The sequence below is a fragment of the Hylaeus anthracinus genome, unplaced genomic scaffold (genome assembly GCF_026225885.1).
Source record: "Hylaeus anthracinus isolate JK02 unplaced genomic scaffold, UHH_iyHylAnth1.0_haploid 27474, whole genome shotgun sequence".
Lineage (NCBI taxonomy): Eukaryota > Metazoa > Arthropoda > Insecta > Hymenoptera > Colletidae > Hylaeus > Hylaeus anthracinus.
This window is the reverse complement of record NW_026535263.1, coordinates 31783-50926: the sequence shown is the minus strand read 5'-3', so window position 1 is coordinate 50926 and position 19144 is coordinate 31783. Positions and strand designations below refer to the sequence as shown.

At 39.6% G+C, this 19144-nt stretch overlaps 1 protein-coding gene across 1 annotated transcript in view; it reads left to right on the top strand.

The window, feature by feature from the left end:
- LOC128893416 (uncharacterized) overlaps window positions 1-12505 on the top strand; it is a 32157-nt gene extending 19652 nt beyond the window's left edge. The window contains exons 2-3 of the mRNA XM_054154326.1: window positions 2168-2463; window positions 10741-12505. Coding sequence (XP_054010301.1) covers window positions 2197-2463; window positions 10741-10830 — 357 coding nt within the window. The 5' untranslated portion in view covers window positions 2168-2196 and the 3' untranslated portion in view covers window positions 10831-12505. The remainder of the gene's footprint in view (window positions 1-2167; window positions 2464-10740) is intronic.
- The last annotated feature ends 6639 nt before the right edge of the window (window positions 12506-19144 follow it).

Sequence of the window (19144 nt, the reverse complement as noted above, 5' to 3'; positions counted from 1 at the left end):
GGGAAGGATACGAAACGAAGATCACTGCCCTTGAATTCGCGCTAATGGCTCGGATGAGAATTCTTAACGCTTCGTGTAGGAGGCTTTGACACATCTAACTGGGGGATTTTTAGGAAAACGATGAGGAATTAATGCTTTTTAGGAGGACGAGGAATTAATGCTTTAACCCATTCACTGCCAGGTAAATTTAAAGCGTTTTGCTTTGGGCTAAACTTGGGAAGATTTAATACAGATGTGTAATCTAGGTTATTATTTTGATAGTAGAAAGTGACATTAAATTTGTCGTTGTGAAAATAAATTTTACGATCTTCTTTTACTATACTTTGTGACTACAGTTGAAAATAAAATTCCTGGTCTACTAGGTATCTAGTTATTATTATTATTATTATTATTATTATTATTATTATTATTATTTATATTATTGTATAAACACACTATGCTATGAAAGGTTAAAATATTTATTAGCTGGTTTGACACTTGAGGTGATATTTTTCTATAAAGCTACAAAATTTTTGGAAAGATGGAGAAAAGTCGTAAAATACAATGGTTTGCATACAGCTCAGTAATGTAACATAAATATTGCGTACGTGTTACTTAAAAATAAACCAATAGAAACTTCAACATAATAAATATCATTCAGAAACAAGTTTAGCCTATTCACTGCCACCTTGGTCAGCGAATATTTTTATTGTTGTTTGAATTAGGAATTATTAGAAAGGATGAATTAGAATTTAATACAGTGTAAAAGACATATTTAATACTAGAATTTTATATTATACAAATAATAACTCAGACGGTACGGTTATAACATGTTAATTATACACGGTGTCCCAAATTTATTGGAGTTCCTTGAAAGGAGTGGTTCAAGGAGTGATTCGAAACAACTTTTTCCTTAGCGAAAATGTTGTCCGAGGCTTCGTTAAAGAGATATTAACAGAAAACCCCAACTAATCAGAGCGCGAGTATGCCGGTAGAGCGTAGTCTATATTACTGCGGCCGTCTAGCGGGCAGCCTACGCACCGCGGTTGCCTAGCGGTAGCCTACGCACCGCGGGTGCTCCAATTTGTCGGGGTTTTCTGTTAATATCTCCTTAACGAATCCTTCTCATACATTTTCGCCAAGGCAAAAGTTGTTTCACATCACTCCCCGAATCACCCCTTTCAAGGAACTCCAACATTCTTCTGACACCCTGTATACCCTTAGCAACGGAGCAAAACGCTCTAAATTTGTCTAACAGTGAATGGGTTAGACAACATACAAATAACAAATTGTTTTCTGGCAGTGCCTGCAAATGGCGATCCTTTGTGAAACCTCCATTCCCACAAGAAGAAATTCTGGACCGTAGGCGCTTAACGGAAATAAAATTAGCTAGATGACGATGACGCGTCGTGACGTGTACGTGGGGCGCAATAGTCGCCGAATTCTATCCTCGTAGCGTCGTGACGCGTTCACCTCACCCTCTGCGTCGCCTCCTTCGCTCCGCCGACCAAACGTTTTTGCTTTGATGTCGGAAGATGAACGGGCATCCTCCTAATTTCTACTGTCTGCATTCTTAACAGCTGCACGCACCACGCTCCGGTACGGCTGGCGGGAGGTCCGCGTTTAATTAGTATCGTGTTTATGCGAGTCGTCCGCGCCCTTTCAAGTATTCGGCTGGCTGGGGACTATTTGAAATCCTATCGATCGCCTGCGTCTTACTCGCCTAATTGTTGTCTAGAAGTGGAGCAATCGCCGGCAAAGAAATGTGAATGTGAAAATGTTTAAGTGAAGCTTCGTTATTAGTCTGTTAAGAATTAAAAGGGATGATCAAGTAATAATAATATATATATATATATATATATATATATATATATAATAGAAAGTAATTACGGGTCTTCAAAAATTGTATTCGACATAAAATTAAAAATCGCTTTACATATATAATTTTACAAATCGACTTCGTTCAGGTTGCATTTCTGTAAAGATATTTCAAGAACGTTGCGTCCAAATTCGAAGAAGAAATTTCTATGATATAAAGAGAACATTAAAAAAATGTTACCGTGGTCAACGATAACGTTTAATTCGAAGTTCGCAAGCAATATTCCCACCATTATACGAGTAGAGCGTCAGGAGGCGTAGCGATTTCGCCTATTAGATCGGTCCTCAGAGAGTTTTGGTCGATTCGCAGATTACGAGTCCCCGGGATGCAAGACTGACATGGCAGAGGGTTCGGCCGAAGAGGAACAGAGCAGTACTGCTGCGCCCGCTTCCCCGCCAGCTGATCTTCGCACTCTGAACACCCGATTGTCGCCGCCTTATCACCACCAGCCCCATCTCCACCCTCGTCTTCAGCATCTGCAGCATCCCAACATGTTGGCGACCGCCGTACCGCCCAGGCACAGCCACAGGATGCTGTCTCATCAGGTGAAAACGGAAGCGGAGTTCGACGGTCCCTGCGACGTGCCATTGAATCTGAAGAGCGAGGTAAGTCCATGAATCTACGTGAACTATGCCACGCGATCGATTACGATTCGTTCCTAATCGGGACGGGAACAGTCTTGGTCGAATCGATGATTAGTCGACCGATTAATTAGACTGGAATCCTTTGGATTCGTTGCCGGTCTTTTGAAGCATGTGAATTCTAATCTTCGGTTCTTTCGAATACTTTACGAGATGTTCTGAAAAAGGAAATATACAGTTCCATAAATATTTGTATGGTTATTGAAGAAATTTGTTTAAATTAAATGATAGGTTCGAAGCTTCGTATTAGGAGTACCGAAAAGTAATCAAAATTTTATCAACATTTATTTATTAAAGAAATCTCAAATACTAATCAACATAGTAATTTTAATCATTTTATAACAAATTTTGCCATCGTAAAGGCAGTTGTTCGATTCCATTTTTGAAAAAGTCCTTTGATTTTTCAATGAAAAACTTTTCCAAGTCTTCTAATATGTTTGTATAAATATGTTGATAAATATATAAATATACTTTTATAAGCTTATTTATAAACATATTTATAATGAAGAATTCATTTGGTAATACGAAAAATACTATTCAATTTAGTCAAACTTCTTCAATAGAATAAGAATATTGATGGGATTGAGTGTAAAAACAATTGGAATAATTGTTTTTATCCAATGTTTAGAAATATATTTTGAAACTAAGTATTCATTTTTCTAAATATAGAATAGAATTGACAGAAAAAAAATTAGTTTAAGTAGTTCCTCGAGATAACTTTAGTGTCACCCAGTGTACTTGACTGTCTCGGCTCGACGGATGTTATTATCAACTTAAAAATGGATGAAACTGATACTGTTATCGTGTTAAAAAAGTTTAGAAATGCACATTTTGCAAGTGTACAAAACTGTGCTCTCGTTATCTGCGTATTGAAGAATAGTAAAATTGAGACAAAGCAAGTTGTGATATTGACAGACGTGAAACAAACCTCTATAAAGGGAAGCCTTTAAAGATCCTCAACTTTTCATTCTACATACATTACAACCTCAACATTTTTATTATACATACATTGAATACATACTGAAGAACGAAAAATAATTTTGATTTTAAATTTTGTCGATGTAACATGTTTTATTTTTGTCTATAAATTTATGACACCCAATTTCAAGTGAACTGCAGGTTCTAGTAGATCCAGACGATCTAGTCAAACACGTCGTCAACTTTCTTAAATTTTCCCAAAAGCCACGCTGGAAAATATTCTTTTTCAAATTCATTATTCCTAATTATTACCTGCGTTAGACACTTTTACACAAAAATCAGATGCACAAGATTCCTTTAATTCAGTCTTTGTCAATCTTCAGCAAAAATATTCCAAAGCTTTATTATCATACATACATTGAATATGTATTAAACAACGAAACAATAAATATTATTTTAATTTTTGGATGTAACATGCTTCGTCTCTTGTCTGTGACACCCAATTCCAAGTGAACTGCAAGTTCAAGTAGATCCAGCCGATCTAGTCAGACACGTCGTCACCCTTCTTAAATATCCTTAGACAACCACACTCGACAATATTTTTTCGTCAAACTCCATTATTATTTCTAATCATAACCGGCATTAGAAACCGAACCAAACAAGGCTCAATAAAGGGAAGCCTTTATATAGCCCTCAACTTTAGCGCGTACCATTTCGTTTCATTTGTAGTTACGCAACCCGACGAGTCCCAATTGCGTGACGCCACCCTTTATTAGTTCGACGATCCTCATTAGGCATGGCGCGAGATTATAGACGAAGGATCCGCCGCTGGATCCGTGGACGCGATTCGTCCCTGATGATTAATAAGAAAGCCTCTTCGTCGAGGCGATCGTCGCGCTCGTTACCAACGGTTTTGTGTGTCAATGACAACCAATTGTCTGCTTAAGTAGCTGCCGCGCCGCGTCCCAACCTAAATCGGCCAATGGTCTCTCTGACCTGTATACGATTAACGTACAAAACAAAGCGTCTCGAACGACTTCCATGTGGATGGATGGGGTCAACGGACAACCGCTCATTCTTTCTGCCACGATTGCGCAACGCAACGTCGCGATTCCGACGGAAAATCTTGCGCCTCGAGATGTCCCGGCGCTCGCACGTTATTATAGACAATAAAGTTAGGAAAAAGACGAATTTAAAAATTGGAGAATTTTTTGAAATATTGTGGAAGGGTGGAAGAATATATTAGAATTATTAGAATATATTAGAATGATTTTGTTCATTTTTGCTGTTTTGGATTTTGCTGTCAGGTGCTATTTTAATATTTCTAAGGATGTGTAGTGATTCATGGCGTTCTTTAGTCATTAAAAAGTCAAATAAATTTAATATATTGTATAAGGAACAAGTATAATTATGAACCATACCTTCAGAATTACGTTTCTTCAATTACTTATTTAACAAGAACATTGAAAAGCACAAGTATTTTTAATTTTGCTGTTAGGTACTATTTTAATATTTCTAATTATGTGTGGTGGTTATTTTCATGGTGATTTTTTGTCATTAAAAAATCCCATGAATTTAATATACTGTATAGAGAACCAGTACAATTAAGAACCATGCCTTCGAAGTTGCATGTCTGCAGTAACTTATTTAAAGAGTACATTAAAAATTACAAGTTCTTATCTGAAATTATATGAATAAATAAAAGTGTTACTATAAAATTTTAATGAACATAAAAAAACTAGTAAAATAAACTACAATTACGAATCATCCCTTCACTTACTTATTTAACAAGTACATCAAAAAGAACTTACCACGAATTCCATAAATATAAATACAAGCGCATTAACATAAAAGTAAAACGAATATAAAACCCCACTAAACATCGAATTATAATAAACACAGTGCTCTAAATTTCCTATATTCACCCTTCTGAAATTGCTCCACGTTTGCATTCCTCCGAAGGCACGATTTCATTTCCCACACGTCACCTCCCGCCAAAAAGAATTTAGCGACCCAGTACGAGCTTGCTCGCATTTCAAAATCCTAACGAGAAATGATAATGTAGACGCAAGAACACGAATTTCCCATTTGGAATTTCCACGCGGTGTTTCGCAACTTACGAATCGGTCGCGCGATCGGACACGATTTAGGCGGAAAATCATGCCCGGCCGTAAATCACGCGGCCCGAGTCGCTTTCTACCGCTCGGTATCAGCGGTCTCGCGGTTAGAAAAAGAGACAAAGGCGTTATCGCGAACACGTGAGTGGCCGTTGTGGCAATCTAATCTCCATACTTGGTACATGTCCGTTGGCGCATTAGGCGCTCGAAACGGTTTGCTGGGTTATTACTAGAAACTGACGGAAAAGACTGCTCCCGTTAGGCGATCGGTTGCCCGTGGGAAAATCCTGTTGGATAGAATGTCAAAGTTTCTAACGGGTTGCCACCGACTCCTCTGCCGCGACATTTGCCTAAGCGCGAGATACTTCCGCGTTCCATCGACGGAGCAAAGTCTAATCACAGTTTACAATCCGCCCCCATGGAAAAACCTGAGCGTCGATCATTTATCAATTCGTAATCCGTATCGGAAGATGAACGGATCAGGATCACTTTAGATCTCTCTTTCCCCAGCCGGACTCTTATTTATCACGTATAATAATTGTTTATTGCGAGGCCAGACTGCGAAAGCTAGACAGGCTGGTACACGGCTACCAACTGTTCCAGATCTCGTTTTGCCCGCTCGGAACGACGTTACTCGCGTGTAACGGGGCGGAATTAATATTTATGGCGGTTCTGATACACGCGGAATCTTTCGTTCAGATCGTAAAGCAGGAATTATTAGGGAGATTGTCGGCGGGGGCCTAATCGCGTTAATCATGGCTCGGTGTCGTCTGCGTGCTAGGATTGATGCGTCAATTTGTAAAGGGCACTCGCGATCGTTTATCGAGAGTCTTTCTTTTTATTATTATTTGCGAGGGAGCTGATTCTTTTTGTTTGGGTCTGGGTTTAACCCTTTGCCCTACGATTTACTGTATGGACTGTAATCAGGTATAAAATTCCTTGTGCGTTTTCGTACGACACGTGTGAGACTCCTGTCACACAATTCGAGTCGAACCTGAAAACCACGAGTCACACACGTGTCGTACGAAAACGCACAAGGAATTTTATACCTGATTACAGTCCATACAGTAAATCGTAGGGCAAAGGGTTAATAGATACAATTATAATTTTATAGGGTGTTTCTTGAATTTTAAGATTATTGTGGACGAAAAATATTCAGTACACCATAGGTTGTAGTCTTTAATTAATAGAAATTCAATAATTTAGCTTTCGAGGATTTACATACAGTCAGTCCCATAAATATTAGTACCCTACATGTCTATCGAAAACATTTGTATGACTACAATTATAGGTTTAATGTTTCCAAGTGAATAATTCATTATAACCGTAGGCATACATACATTAATAAATGTTACACGTATGTATTATATATATATATATATTTATAGAAAAAGATTTATTAGGTAACATCAAATCTATTATACATATAATTTATACAAATTTCTTCAATAGACATGGAGGTTACGAATACTTATTTGATTGACTGTATTTGATCAGTGAACAAACAAAATTGTGAATCGTGCTACAAATTCTAGAAATAAACAAATATAATTGGTACCATAGGTTGATGTCTTTAATTAATAAAAATTCAATAATTCAACTCGCGAGGCTTTAGTTAATCCTAAAGAACAGAAACGAATTCATTAAATTATTCAAGATATTAATAAACTACAACATGTTAAATAAATTATAATTGAATTGTAATCAATAACCTCGTGGTTGATATGACCCTAAATAAAGTAGTAAAAAAAAATTATGAATCACGCTACAAATTTTAGAAATAAACAAATATAATTGGTAGCATAGGTTGATATCTTTAATTAATAGAAATTCAATAATTCAGCTCGCGAGGATTCAAATATTCGACACAGTGTATTGATGGACAAATTTAATTTGTCTGAATTAAATGACAGGTTTGGTGTTTTTAAATCAATGTTTTATCATAAATATATACACATGCAAAGCATTCGTGTATATATTTATAATGAACAATTTATTTGGAATCGTCGATTGGAATCGAAGATTGTGAATCATGCTACAAATAGGAGTAAACAAATATAATTCCAGTGTATCAAATCGCCTAAAAATGTAGATTCAAAGTCTCGTCCAGTAGATATTTCGACAGGCCGCCTTTTCAACCGCAGAACCTCGCGTCCATTCCGCATTGGTGAAAGTCCCAGATCGGTCCAGCGTACCGAGGTGGCAATTTCGCGAAATAATAGAACGAAATAGGTCGATACAGTGACCAGCGTGGCCAGTTAATGTCGCCCGTAATCCTAATCGTTGTCGCATTCACGTGGCCGGGTGTATTATTAAAGCACGACAAAGGCACTTTTCCTCGGACAGCTGTTGATTCGTGCATCAAAAACGTACAATTGGCGGTTGAACAATGCACAACAATGATGCCAATTAGCCGACAAAAGGGAGTAATAGTGCACTAGAGGAGGACCGAGGCGGCAGCCTGAGACTAGAGTCTCGAAAACAGCAGTCTCATCCGTTAGCTCCGGCGTTCCTGTCCATCCATTACACTATTATCCCCTCAGCAAACACAGGATCCATCCTCTGGACTCCACGCATGGACTTAATGCCCGCTCTCGGCCAGGGTCTGAGGAGGGAGCATGCAATTTACGCGCAAAAGAACTAGGATGTATCGTGCCCAGCCCTGGCGCAAAAAGAAATGCCTCTGCTTAACAGGGTACAGCATACATAATAATGTCGTCTGGGCGTTTCCGCGTCGGAGGGTGAGGCTCGATGAAATATGAAATAGCCGGCGACGATCTCCTTATTTATACGTATTAACATGTCAAAGCTGCTTAGAGTTCTTTCACCTGGCTGGGCTTTTTCGCACCGTCGACGTTTTAAATGTCGATCGTTTCGGGTTTCTTCACAGAATTTCTCCCTACGCGGTCCTTCAAAATACAAAATTCACTGTCTAAATCTAGTTAGGAAGGTTCGTCGAGGTTGGATGCTGAGGTCACAGATCGAGATTTCTCATCGTTGTTCTTCAAAATAAATAATCGAGCTTGGATGCTGAGATGACAGAATTTCTTACGGTTTGAGATCAAAGTGTCGGACACTACAATTTTTATTTGCTATATTGAATGAAATACAAGTTTATTTGAAACGCAACAACCGAGATTTCTCATCGTCGCTCTTCAAAATAAATAATTTAGTATTCCAACTGATATACAATATAATTAATGTTAATATTCATCCCAAAGCCTCTAAATTATGTCTATTTTCTTTGCATTATGTTTCTCTTTGATTCATTCTGTTCTAAGTCTGTTTCACCGTCCCTCTTCAAAATAAATAATTTAGTATTCTAACTGATTATACAACTTCATTAATATTTATATTCGTCCCAAGGCCTCTAAATTACATCTATTTTCTTTGGATTACAATTCTCTTCGATTCATCCAATTCTAAAAATACCTGTCAATTACCTAAAGCAGCATCCCAACAAATTACCTCCTCGATAAAAGTAATCCAGTGTCTCGTTACCTCGCCAGGTGATAAAGAGCCTGCAACAGTGAGAAGGTGAGGGCGGGGAGGATTCCCGCGGAATCACCGAATCCGCAAGCCGCAGTCTTGGCCCTCTGCGCAGCAGCTATCGCAGTAATTGTGAAATTCGATCGAAACCCGAGTGACTCGGTGAAATGAACCGCCGAGGTAATGAGATCCGAACGCGAAGTCAGCCGATTTGCTGCGCAGGCACCCCTCGTTTGCCTTCAATCACTTTCGCGACAGATGCATTTACGGTCCAGGCCGGTGGCCGTCAAGGTGGTGCGCCTTAAGGTCCTCCTGTCCTATCGATCCATCGAACGCGACCCAAGAATTTTGCGTCGACTACTAAAACCGTTGAGTGGGCCAACATATACGCTACCGATGGTTTTCTGCCAAATCCCGTTCGAGATCGCTTGGAGGATCGCCTGAACAGTCGTGACGATGCATCTGTCCGCTGTTTAACCGACTCTGATTCGACGATACGTATCGACGCGCAGCCGATTGCCGCAGTTCTTGCGAATCGTCGAATGCACTCGACGTGTTACGTGTTGACGCACGCTGCACGGTGGTCTAGGGTCGTTCAACGCGCGCGCTTGTTGAGTAGCTAACGAGTGGCTAGAAATTGGATGACAGTTGCACTAGCCGATTTAGAGCAGTTTTAGAGTAGCGCGCCTTCTTGCGATTTCGGGGTGAAGGAGTTTGCTGAACGCCGAAGGGGAGGATGCTGGGATAATTGGTTTGAAAGTGATGTTTCAGGTATGATGGAAGATGAAGACATCATAGATGAAGACTCTTGGGAGAATTAGTAAATTTAAAAGAGTTTTCAATTTTACTCGCTTTCTGGCTCATTTTTTTAGTAGTGGATGAATTTTACACCAGAATGAATAGGCGACAGTCAGTCCAATAAATATTCGTACTATCTGTGTCTAACGGAGAAATTTGTCTAAATTAAATGGCAGATTTTATGTTAACAAATGAATTGTTTTTTATAAATCTATATACGTGCAAGTTTTATTCATATACTCATGTTATTGTAATGTGATGTTATAGAACTGAGGAATATACAATATTTTTTGTTGTTTTGTTTTCGAGACGATTCACCGGATGAAACGGACTTGTATATATCGTGCAAACTTCGCGAGTTCTCTTGCGGGTAGGCGTTGGACGCGCGCAGCCACCTAGCGGTTGGGAGCGGTAGTTAAGGAGTAGTAGGTATAGGCTCAGCGTTCAACATATTCTAACGTTTTTTTACGCGCATGATACTCTAGAGAAAGTAATGAAGCTACTGTTAAAATTTGGTATCAATTGATTAAGTAGTTTTTGAAATTTTCGTGTACATACAATTAAACACTGTCTCCTTATATAATAGTAAGATAAAATAAGATATGCTTATAATGAATTATTTATTTAGAAACACATACTTCCGGAATTGACTGTATGTTAAATAAAAAACATTTCTGATTTCAGATGTAGATTGTAATAACGAATAAAGTACTGTAGTATCCGAATATTAATACGAGTCACTGTAGTTATGACTGCCACAAAGTGTCAATATTAAATCATAGCTGTCAGGAAATACATACAGTTAACAATTAACATCTTAATAACGATTCGAAACATAAGGAGAAAAAAAATTACGACTCTTTAAATGTATACTCTTGTCGGAGTCCCTTGGTAATTTGTCCATTTCATTCGTTGACAGGATGAATTTCACGATGCTTCAGGGATCGACAACCAATTACAGCCGCAGCAAAGTATTTACATCGTCTGTGAAAAAGCCGACCAACGATAAACACGATCCATCGGTACGCGTGTGTTCGATCCCCGGCGAGTTCCATGGTTTCTAATTGTCCATGGTCACGTGTACGCGATTCTTCGAAAGTCTCTTCGATCGCTCGCCTCGTTTAGTCACCGATGGCCTCGTGTATCTCACAACGGATCCTTGGAGAACCGCGTCTCTGTGTTCCCGTACTTATTAGCGTTACTATCCATTATTCTCGCGAGAAGTTATTCCGTCGCAATTAAAAAGAAACGGCTAATGGCATTGAGGGGCTCGTTAAACACGCGCCGCTCAAAGGTCTGGCAATTTATGATCTCTGAATAGAGGAGTTCTAGCTATTGGAATTCCACGTGGGTAAACTATTCTCTAAAAGAATCACGAGGTGGTTTCCTGATCTCCATACGGCGCAAGAGACGCGTGGGAATTATTGCGTAGCAGTCAAGTTTACTTGAAATTAGGACAATCCTTCCAAAAAGGCTAGGATTAAGCTGTTTTTCGTTTTTTATTAACTGCTGCGCTTATACTATTGGCTTGTCTGGAAAGTCCATGACGATTTTTGGTGGGTGGTATAGGTCTGAATATATCGGAATGATTGAAAACAAATCACTTAACAGGTGCAAAGTTTGTAGAACAAAATGGTACCTATGTTCAGTAAAGTCTGGATAAGTGCAATACAGGATTGACTGGATAAATGCAAGATGACTATCCCCACCACTGAGGGGTTCCACCTTGATGCTCGTCGAGCGAGCAGTGTAATACGATCTATTGTCTCACCGATACGCTTCGGCCGACTGCTTTTGTTCCTCGGACCTCTTTTTCTTTCACTCTCTGTCCTTTTCTAAGCCTGACGCTCAACTCGAACCAAATTAAAGTCAACACAGAATAAGAACCTCGACTGGATAAATGCAATGTTTGGGTCCCGATTTTCTTGCACTTATCCAGTCTTTATTGTAATTCAATAAATGTACAGTTGATCCAATAAATATTCGTACCTTCTATGCTTGTTGAAGAAGTTTATCTAAATTGAATAATAGATTTGATATTACCAAATGAATTTTCCTTTGAAAATATGTATATGAATAATATATATACATTAACGTATTTATACAGATATACACTTGGAAACATCGAGCTTACCATTTAATTTAAACAAGTTTTTTCAACAGACATACATGGTACGAATATTTATGAGACTGACTGATAAATATCTTGACGATGATAGTGTCGTATCCTAACATTCATTTTAACTCTTTTAGACCTGAATCGTTTATTTTTCTCGTACCAACTTGATTTAATTTTTAGGGTTAACTTGGACTAAAATTAGTATGGAAAAAAATGTTGAAAATTCGAGAAACTGGTCTTTCTTCATGTGCACAAACAAGGACATTTGCCCTAAACGATAGTGTCGGTACTGTACAAGTCTTACTTGCGTCCTCAATTCTGAACGCCAGGTCTGAAAGGGTTAACTCGATGGATGACAAACCAATTTCTCCTCCCGCGTTAAAAAACGATCATCACTTCCTTCGCGTTCTTTTATAACCAACACAATCCACTGTCATTCATTCCAAACACTCCCAGCAATAACCAAAACCCCGAAACCTTGATCGTCTTTACGCTAATTGGGAAATCAATTTCTTCTACCCCTCTAAAATTCATAAATCATCGCGAGACGGACGTCGCTTCACGGATTGGAAAATCTCCGATTTTATGACGCGGCGATCATACTTGCCACTCGCGGAAAGTTTACTCAGCTAATAGAAAAGAAAGAAAAAACGATCCCGGCGATCCCGCCGGGGGGCCGGCGGGGGGTGTGCTGGCTCCCCGATGAGCGCCGCGAGAGCAAGGCAGCCAGAACGACGTCGACGAAAACCTACCAGGAGGAGGGAGGGAGGGAGGGCGGGAGGGAAGGAACAGGTGGATAAAAGGGTAGAGAAACGTAGGCAGATAAAGGGAGCGAGGAAAGGTAGGAACGGTTCGCAAAGCGCGTGGAGAGAGGGGCGGGAGAGGGGTAGAGAAGGAGGGAGGGGATGGGGGAGGGGGTGATATCCCGATCGGCCCGGACGGCTCGTCTATTTCTCCCGCTTGCTATTCGCGGGAGTGATGGAATGTTTATCAATAGATTAATCTCGGAGATCGGCGTGCGGCTCCACACAATCGCTGGAGCGGACTCCTCGATTGCGATTAAACATAAAAGTATTATTTCAATCTGGCCCCCCCCCCCTCCCCCCTTCTCACCCTCCACAGCGCCACGTTTGCCGTACATATTCAGGCTTCCCGTTTGCGGGCGGTGTCTATATGTACCGGGACGAACGTACATCCACCACCGCCGCCGCCGCCATCCCTCCTCCACCCCCCCTCCCCCGCCTCTCGATAGATCGGGCATTTTTCCATTAGATTGGAACTTGATTAAATTGAAAATCTGTCAATTTAGGAAAAAGCATCCGACAGCTTATATTGACGGTGGACATTATACGCCAGTGGCCAGGCAACGAGGCAGAACTCGTTGGCCTGACAACTAGCGCAGATAAAAACCCATCGTCGCAGAGGAAGCGTACTCTACTCGGCCACGGGACGGTATCCGCTTTTTTTTTTCTTTTTCTTTCGTCTTTTTTCTCTCTTTCTTCGTTTTTTCGCCCTTGTAAAATTAATTGCCGACGCTCTTTGAGGGTGACGGTCCCGCGTCGCGGCGGTCGAGGGCCGATCCCGGAAATTTGCTCACGGTGTGTGTCATCCGTTCAATCTCGAACGCTTGACGACCGCGGATCATCCCGCCGGGCGGGGAACGATTCTTTTCGTAATCGACGATTATCGCGTTCGCGTCCGCGGATAACGTGATTTCGGACGAACGCGCGGCGCTGGCATCGATAGCGTTTCGGGCTGTCCGGATCCGAGGGAGGACGTTCGCGATCTGTCGATTCTTTTGTGACATGGGGGAGAGTTGTAGTTTATTAAGAGGGTGGATAGGTAAGACGATGAAGGTTAATTGTATAGGATCTAAGGAGAGAAATCAAATTGGAGGAGTTAAATTCATTGTATGAATTCAGTGTTGAATATTTTCCCTTCGAAAATAAGTTACTTAATTTTCTATGCGCTGAATTTTTCTTCTGCAAATTATTTGCAAGGGATTAGTTTGGTATTTCAGGTTGATGGTAGAGGCATCAATATTGTTATTGGGTTATAAGAGAGATTATATAATTGGAAAGTATACTTCAGATTGTGAACAAATTATTTGGGTAAAATACTACTATTTGAACTTTGATGTATTACGAGTATGTCATCTGAAAGTTATACAGGCCTACAGATGGTTAATGGAAAATTCTGTTTACTAGTGTTTGTTATTAAATATACATTGATTATGTATTGAACAACGAAAAATCATTTTTATTTAAATTTTTTGGATGTAGCATGCTTTGCCTTTTGTCTGTGACACCCAATTGTAAGTGAACAAGGTTCTAGTAGATTCAGCTGATCTAGTCAGACACGCGTCAACCTTCCTTTTCCCCTCACAACCACACTTGACAATATTCTTTCTTTTTCGAATTTATTATTCCTAATTATTATCTGCATGAGATACTTTTACACCAAAGTCAGATGCACAAGATTCCTTTAATTCACGTGTCAGTCTTTGCCAATCTTCAGCAAAAACATTCCAAATCTTTATTATTATACATACATTGAATATGTATTTATCAACGAAGGAACAATTTTTATTTAAATTTTTAAAATGTAACATACTTTGCCTCTTGTCTATTAATTTATGACACCCAATTATCCCCAAGTGAATTTTATATTCTAGTAGATTCCGCCGATCCAGTCAGACAGGTAGTCAACTTTCCTTTTCCTCGCATAGTCGCACTTGACAATATTCTTTTTCAAATTCATTATTCCTAATTACTACCTGCATTATACCAAAGTCACAAAAATTTTTACACCAAAATCAGGTACACAAGATTCCTCTAAATCACGTGTCAGTCTTTGCCAATCTTCAGAAAAAACATTCCAAATCTTAATTATTATACATACATTGAATATGTATTTATCAACGAAGGAACAATTTTTATTTAAATTTTTAAAATGTAACATACTTTGCCTCTTGTCTATTAATTTATGACACCCTATTGTAAGTGTACTTTATTTTCTAGTAGATGCAGCCGATCCAATCAGACACGTCGTCCACCTTCCTTTCCTTCAACAACCACACTAACAAATATTTTGTTTCAAATTCATTATTTCTAATTATTACCTGCATTAGATACTTTGACACTAAAATCAGGTGCACAAGACTCCTTTAATTCACGTGTCAGTCTATCGCGATTTACTTGTCAATCTCCAGCGAGAACATTCCAAGGCGTGCAATTTTACAAGTCCATATACTCAGTTTCGCATTTTTTTCAATGACCAAACAGCACATTGAAGGACATAATCACCACTCGTACCGTATCGGTGTGTGATAATTACGCCTCTGACTACATGACTTTCTGACACTCGACGCGGATTACCCGCGGAGTTACTTATACGCGGATACCTAATTTAGTATAATTAGTCAGCCGTGTGTCCGTGAGTAGCGTCGTGTCGGCGAGTATGTATTTAACCGAGGATCGTTTCTTAACGAGATACCGGGAACCCATTCGAAAATGCTTATTAAAACCAACGATCCCTCTCAGATGTGTCCGGTGAAGCGAGTGGCCAATCAATTATGGGATAGTTGTGGGAATCTTCAATGTGGACCCCTTTTGGAATTAGAAAAAAGAATAACTACAAGCCGTACAATAGTAAATGATTTTTTATTCATCAGTGCACATCTCAAAAGATAAAAATAATAATTTTACATCACGTTCCAGTTGTCTGAAATGAAAACAAAAATCCCAAACCAAAAATCAGTGACACATATTTTTGTAAAATAATGCAGAAAAGTGTGTTTTTCTCGTTAGAAAATGTTAAACATGAAATGTATTTATTAACCAACTAAACAAGATTTAGTTTTTTATAATTATAATTACTGTCAATAATAAAAACAACAAAAATTTGATAGTAACAAGAAAAAATCGCCTCTAAAGATGTTAATAAGTATAATATTACTAATAAAATGACACAAGCATCGAAGAATTTTCAATAAATTTAAGAAAAAAAAGACCAATCAAAAGTTGCACGAACATTTTTAATCACATCTCGCGTTCTTCGTCCGTATCCTTCCCGATTTTTTAGCGTCTCGCGTTCACGTAGCTTTTTGCTCGTATCGAGCGTCTTTTATCGCCCTTTCCTTTGTTTATTCTAATTCCAGCGGCGCGTATAGCCAGCGTCAGAAAAGAAGCTCGCCCGAGCACGGGCTTAGCCGAGAGGCGGCCGAGATAATTCGACGATTAGGCGGAACATAAGCCGGATAACATTATCTCGACTGATTTAAAACAGTATCTTGGGAGGAGTAATGCTAAGCACCGCGGGAAACGTGATTGCAATTCGCTTGGGCCGTATATGGCACCATTGTCCAAACCAGTTCGATGTTCGCCGCGCAATCGAGAACGTATTACGCTCACGATAAGGCGTCGCGATTGCCGCAGATATATTTAATTGAAAATGCGGCCTGCCCTAACGATAATGCCCGCTGAATTCCACGGTGGCGCGGTCGTTATTAAATCATTTAAACTGCTCGATTAAACGTGTTTTCTGTATGATAATTTCTTCGACTACGGCCGACTGGCTTTATACATTTCAGAGTTTAGATTTTTTAGAATTCATTTTCGTGTTAATGCGTGGATAATTTCCAAGTGGAATTTTCTATCTCTTTTCAAGGCAGAACAAGGACTTTGTAATTAACCGATTGTTAATTATCAGGAGGGCTTGTAAATTGCATTTCTGAGTACTCGTCGCATTTTGTTGATTAGTGATTTGAATATTTTGAGGCTATGGGAGTAAAAATAGTAACGAAATTTTATCAAACTTTCGAATCTGTAAAATAATACACCTCTCCATGTTTCCTTCAAAATTGTTTTCTACAGTCGAAATCGATTACTAGGAACGTTCGCAGAAATTTCCAACTGACTCCGAAATTTTTTGAAATTCAATTACAATCTTAATGGCCTTCAGTTCCCGTGGCTCGTTTCTTTGAATGTCGGACGAAGAACGAAAACGACGACTTTTTAATTACAAACTCGGTTTTCTGGGGAAAATAGGGGATGCTGTGTGATCAGACATTGCAATCTTCTGAAGTTTCATTTTACGACTGCTCCATTTTAGGTCTCGTGAAAACATTTTCGCTCCTTCACTCTTCGATTGTTTTCTGGATTTAAAGAATTCGTTGAATAAATTATAATTTCTGTGCTCAGTGTAATTTTATTTATGTAGTGAAATATAATTGTAAAGATTCATAAATTTACAAGGAAGTAGAAACACTTTGAATTTTTAAAACTTGGTACTTTTGTAAAGAAAGATATATTCAACCCAGATCTATTTAACCCAGACCATTGATATTGTACATAAAATATTATTCGAAATCGTTACATTTCGAAGAGAATTTATATTATTTAGAATTTATAATAAAGAACTCTAATTCCTAAACTTCCCTAGATCCATTCTCCACATCTACACCCACTGCTTCGTGTTCGATGAGACCTCCACGACTCCGTGGACAATTACATTCGCGTTGCTACCTCGATTCATCCTGATCTTTCCGACGACTTTCTCGCGGCTATGTAGATGTTCAGAAAAGTTCTCCGAGTTTTTCGCTCGTGGGTGGGCGGGTAAATTTCCATGTCCGAGCGTAGACTCTTCCTCCGGCTTGATTAAAGACAATCGTGAGGCAGGAAGAGCCGGTGGATAAGTCACGGTGCAATCGCGCGCCACGACACAGCCTTTTAAAGTGGGAAACTAGACGGAAACTAGCGGCCGCACGGTACCTAGAACTCTCCGGTGCGGTGCCAAATAACAATGTTGAATCTCATAAACAAGGAGACAAGACAAATACCCGGCTCGACGGTGGTCCAAGGGCGCGGAGTGGACAGAGTCCGTTCCACCCAGCCACCCCCAAGGGGATGGGAGACTCTGCTGGTAATTTCACGGTGTCTTGCATCCCTGAGCCACCCTCTCTGGCACTCCCCTTCGCAGCACTTGCCCTCCGAAGCCGCGCGATACGTTCGCCATATTCGTGTTCGCCAGACCCACATTATGATCGACGTTTGGCGCATTAATCGAATGCGACCTGGCCGCTGCGACGCGTTCCTCGGATGCCTATCGCCCCCACTCGGTTGTCTTCGTTTTGTCTTCAACGAAAATGGTTGGTAATTGCTCTCCTATTGAAGCAGTATGGGTTACCATGGGTGGTTTTGATTAGAAATCGGGATTAGGTAGAAATAACCCACGAAGGATTCGTCCTGTACTGAGAAGAAAGAGAGCTGAAGACAGCGATATTTGCTACACTCCACTGCCTTCGTTTTGTCTTCAAAGAACGTACTCTGTAATTGCTCCTGCTGATTACAATTAGTCTCATAAATACTCGTACTTTCAAATCAAGAGCCTGAATTAAATTATAGGTTTAATGTTTCCGAATAAATTTTTCATTTGAATTATATACACGTGTAAAGTTTATTCAAATATACATTCATAATGAAACATTTACTTGACAAGATCCAAGCTATCGTTTCATTTAGGCTAATTTTTTCGATAGAGGGTATATACTGTATATGGGCTGTTCCGATGAGAAATGAATTTATTTAGTAATAACTCATCAAGGAGTCGTCCTTTATTGTAGACTAGACCTGAAGAGAGAGAGAGAGAGTATCATGATACTCGACTGTCTTCCTTTCTTCTTCAAAGAAAATGGTTCATAATTGCTTTGCTATTGAAGCAATATATGTAAGTTAGGTCTGAGTTTAGTTAGTAATAACTCACGAAGGATATGTCTTTTACTATAAACTAGACCTGAAGAGAGAGTGAGTATCGTCCTACTTGAGTGTCTTCGTTTCTTCTTCAAAGAAAATGCTTACCAATGCCTCTGCTCTTGAACCAATATAGGTTAGGTCCGGCTTACAACTTACTTCTCCCTGAACCCATTTCTAATCAAACCCACCAATATAACCCATATTCAACAGAAAGTAAATAATCGACCTCTTCGTCGTTACTTCGCGAACCAACCCCCATTTATCTCCACAGAATCAAAGAACAGCACCTCGTCAACAATCGGTCTGGAGGACGTTGTAGCGAATCGAATATCTCCGGTCAAAGCAACACGGTGTCTTGGGCCACGAGTAGACGATGTGCGGATGGGTCATCGGGATTTGCGCGAATGGCCGACGACTTAATTGATCGAGGGCCATAAGCGAATTAGGGATGA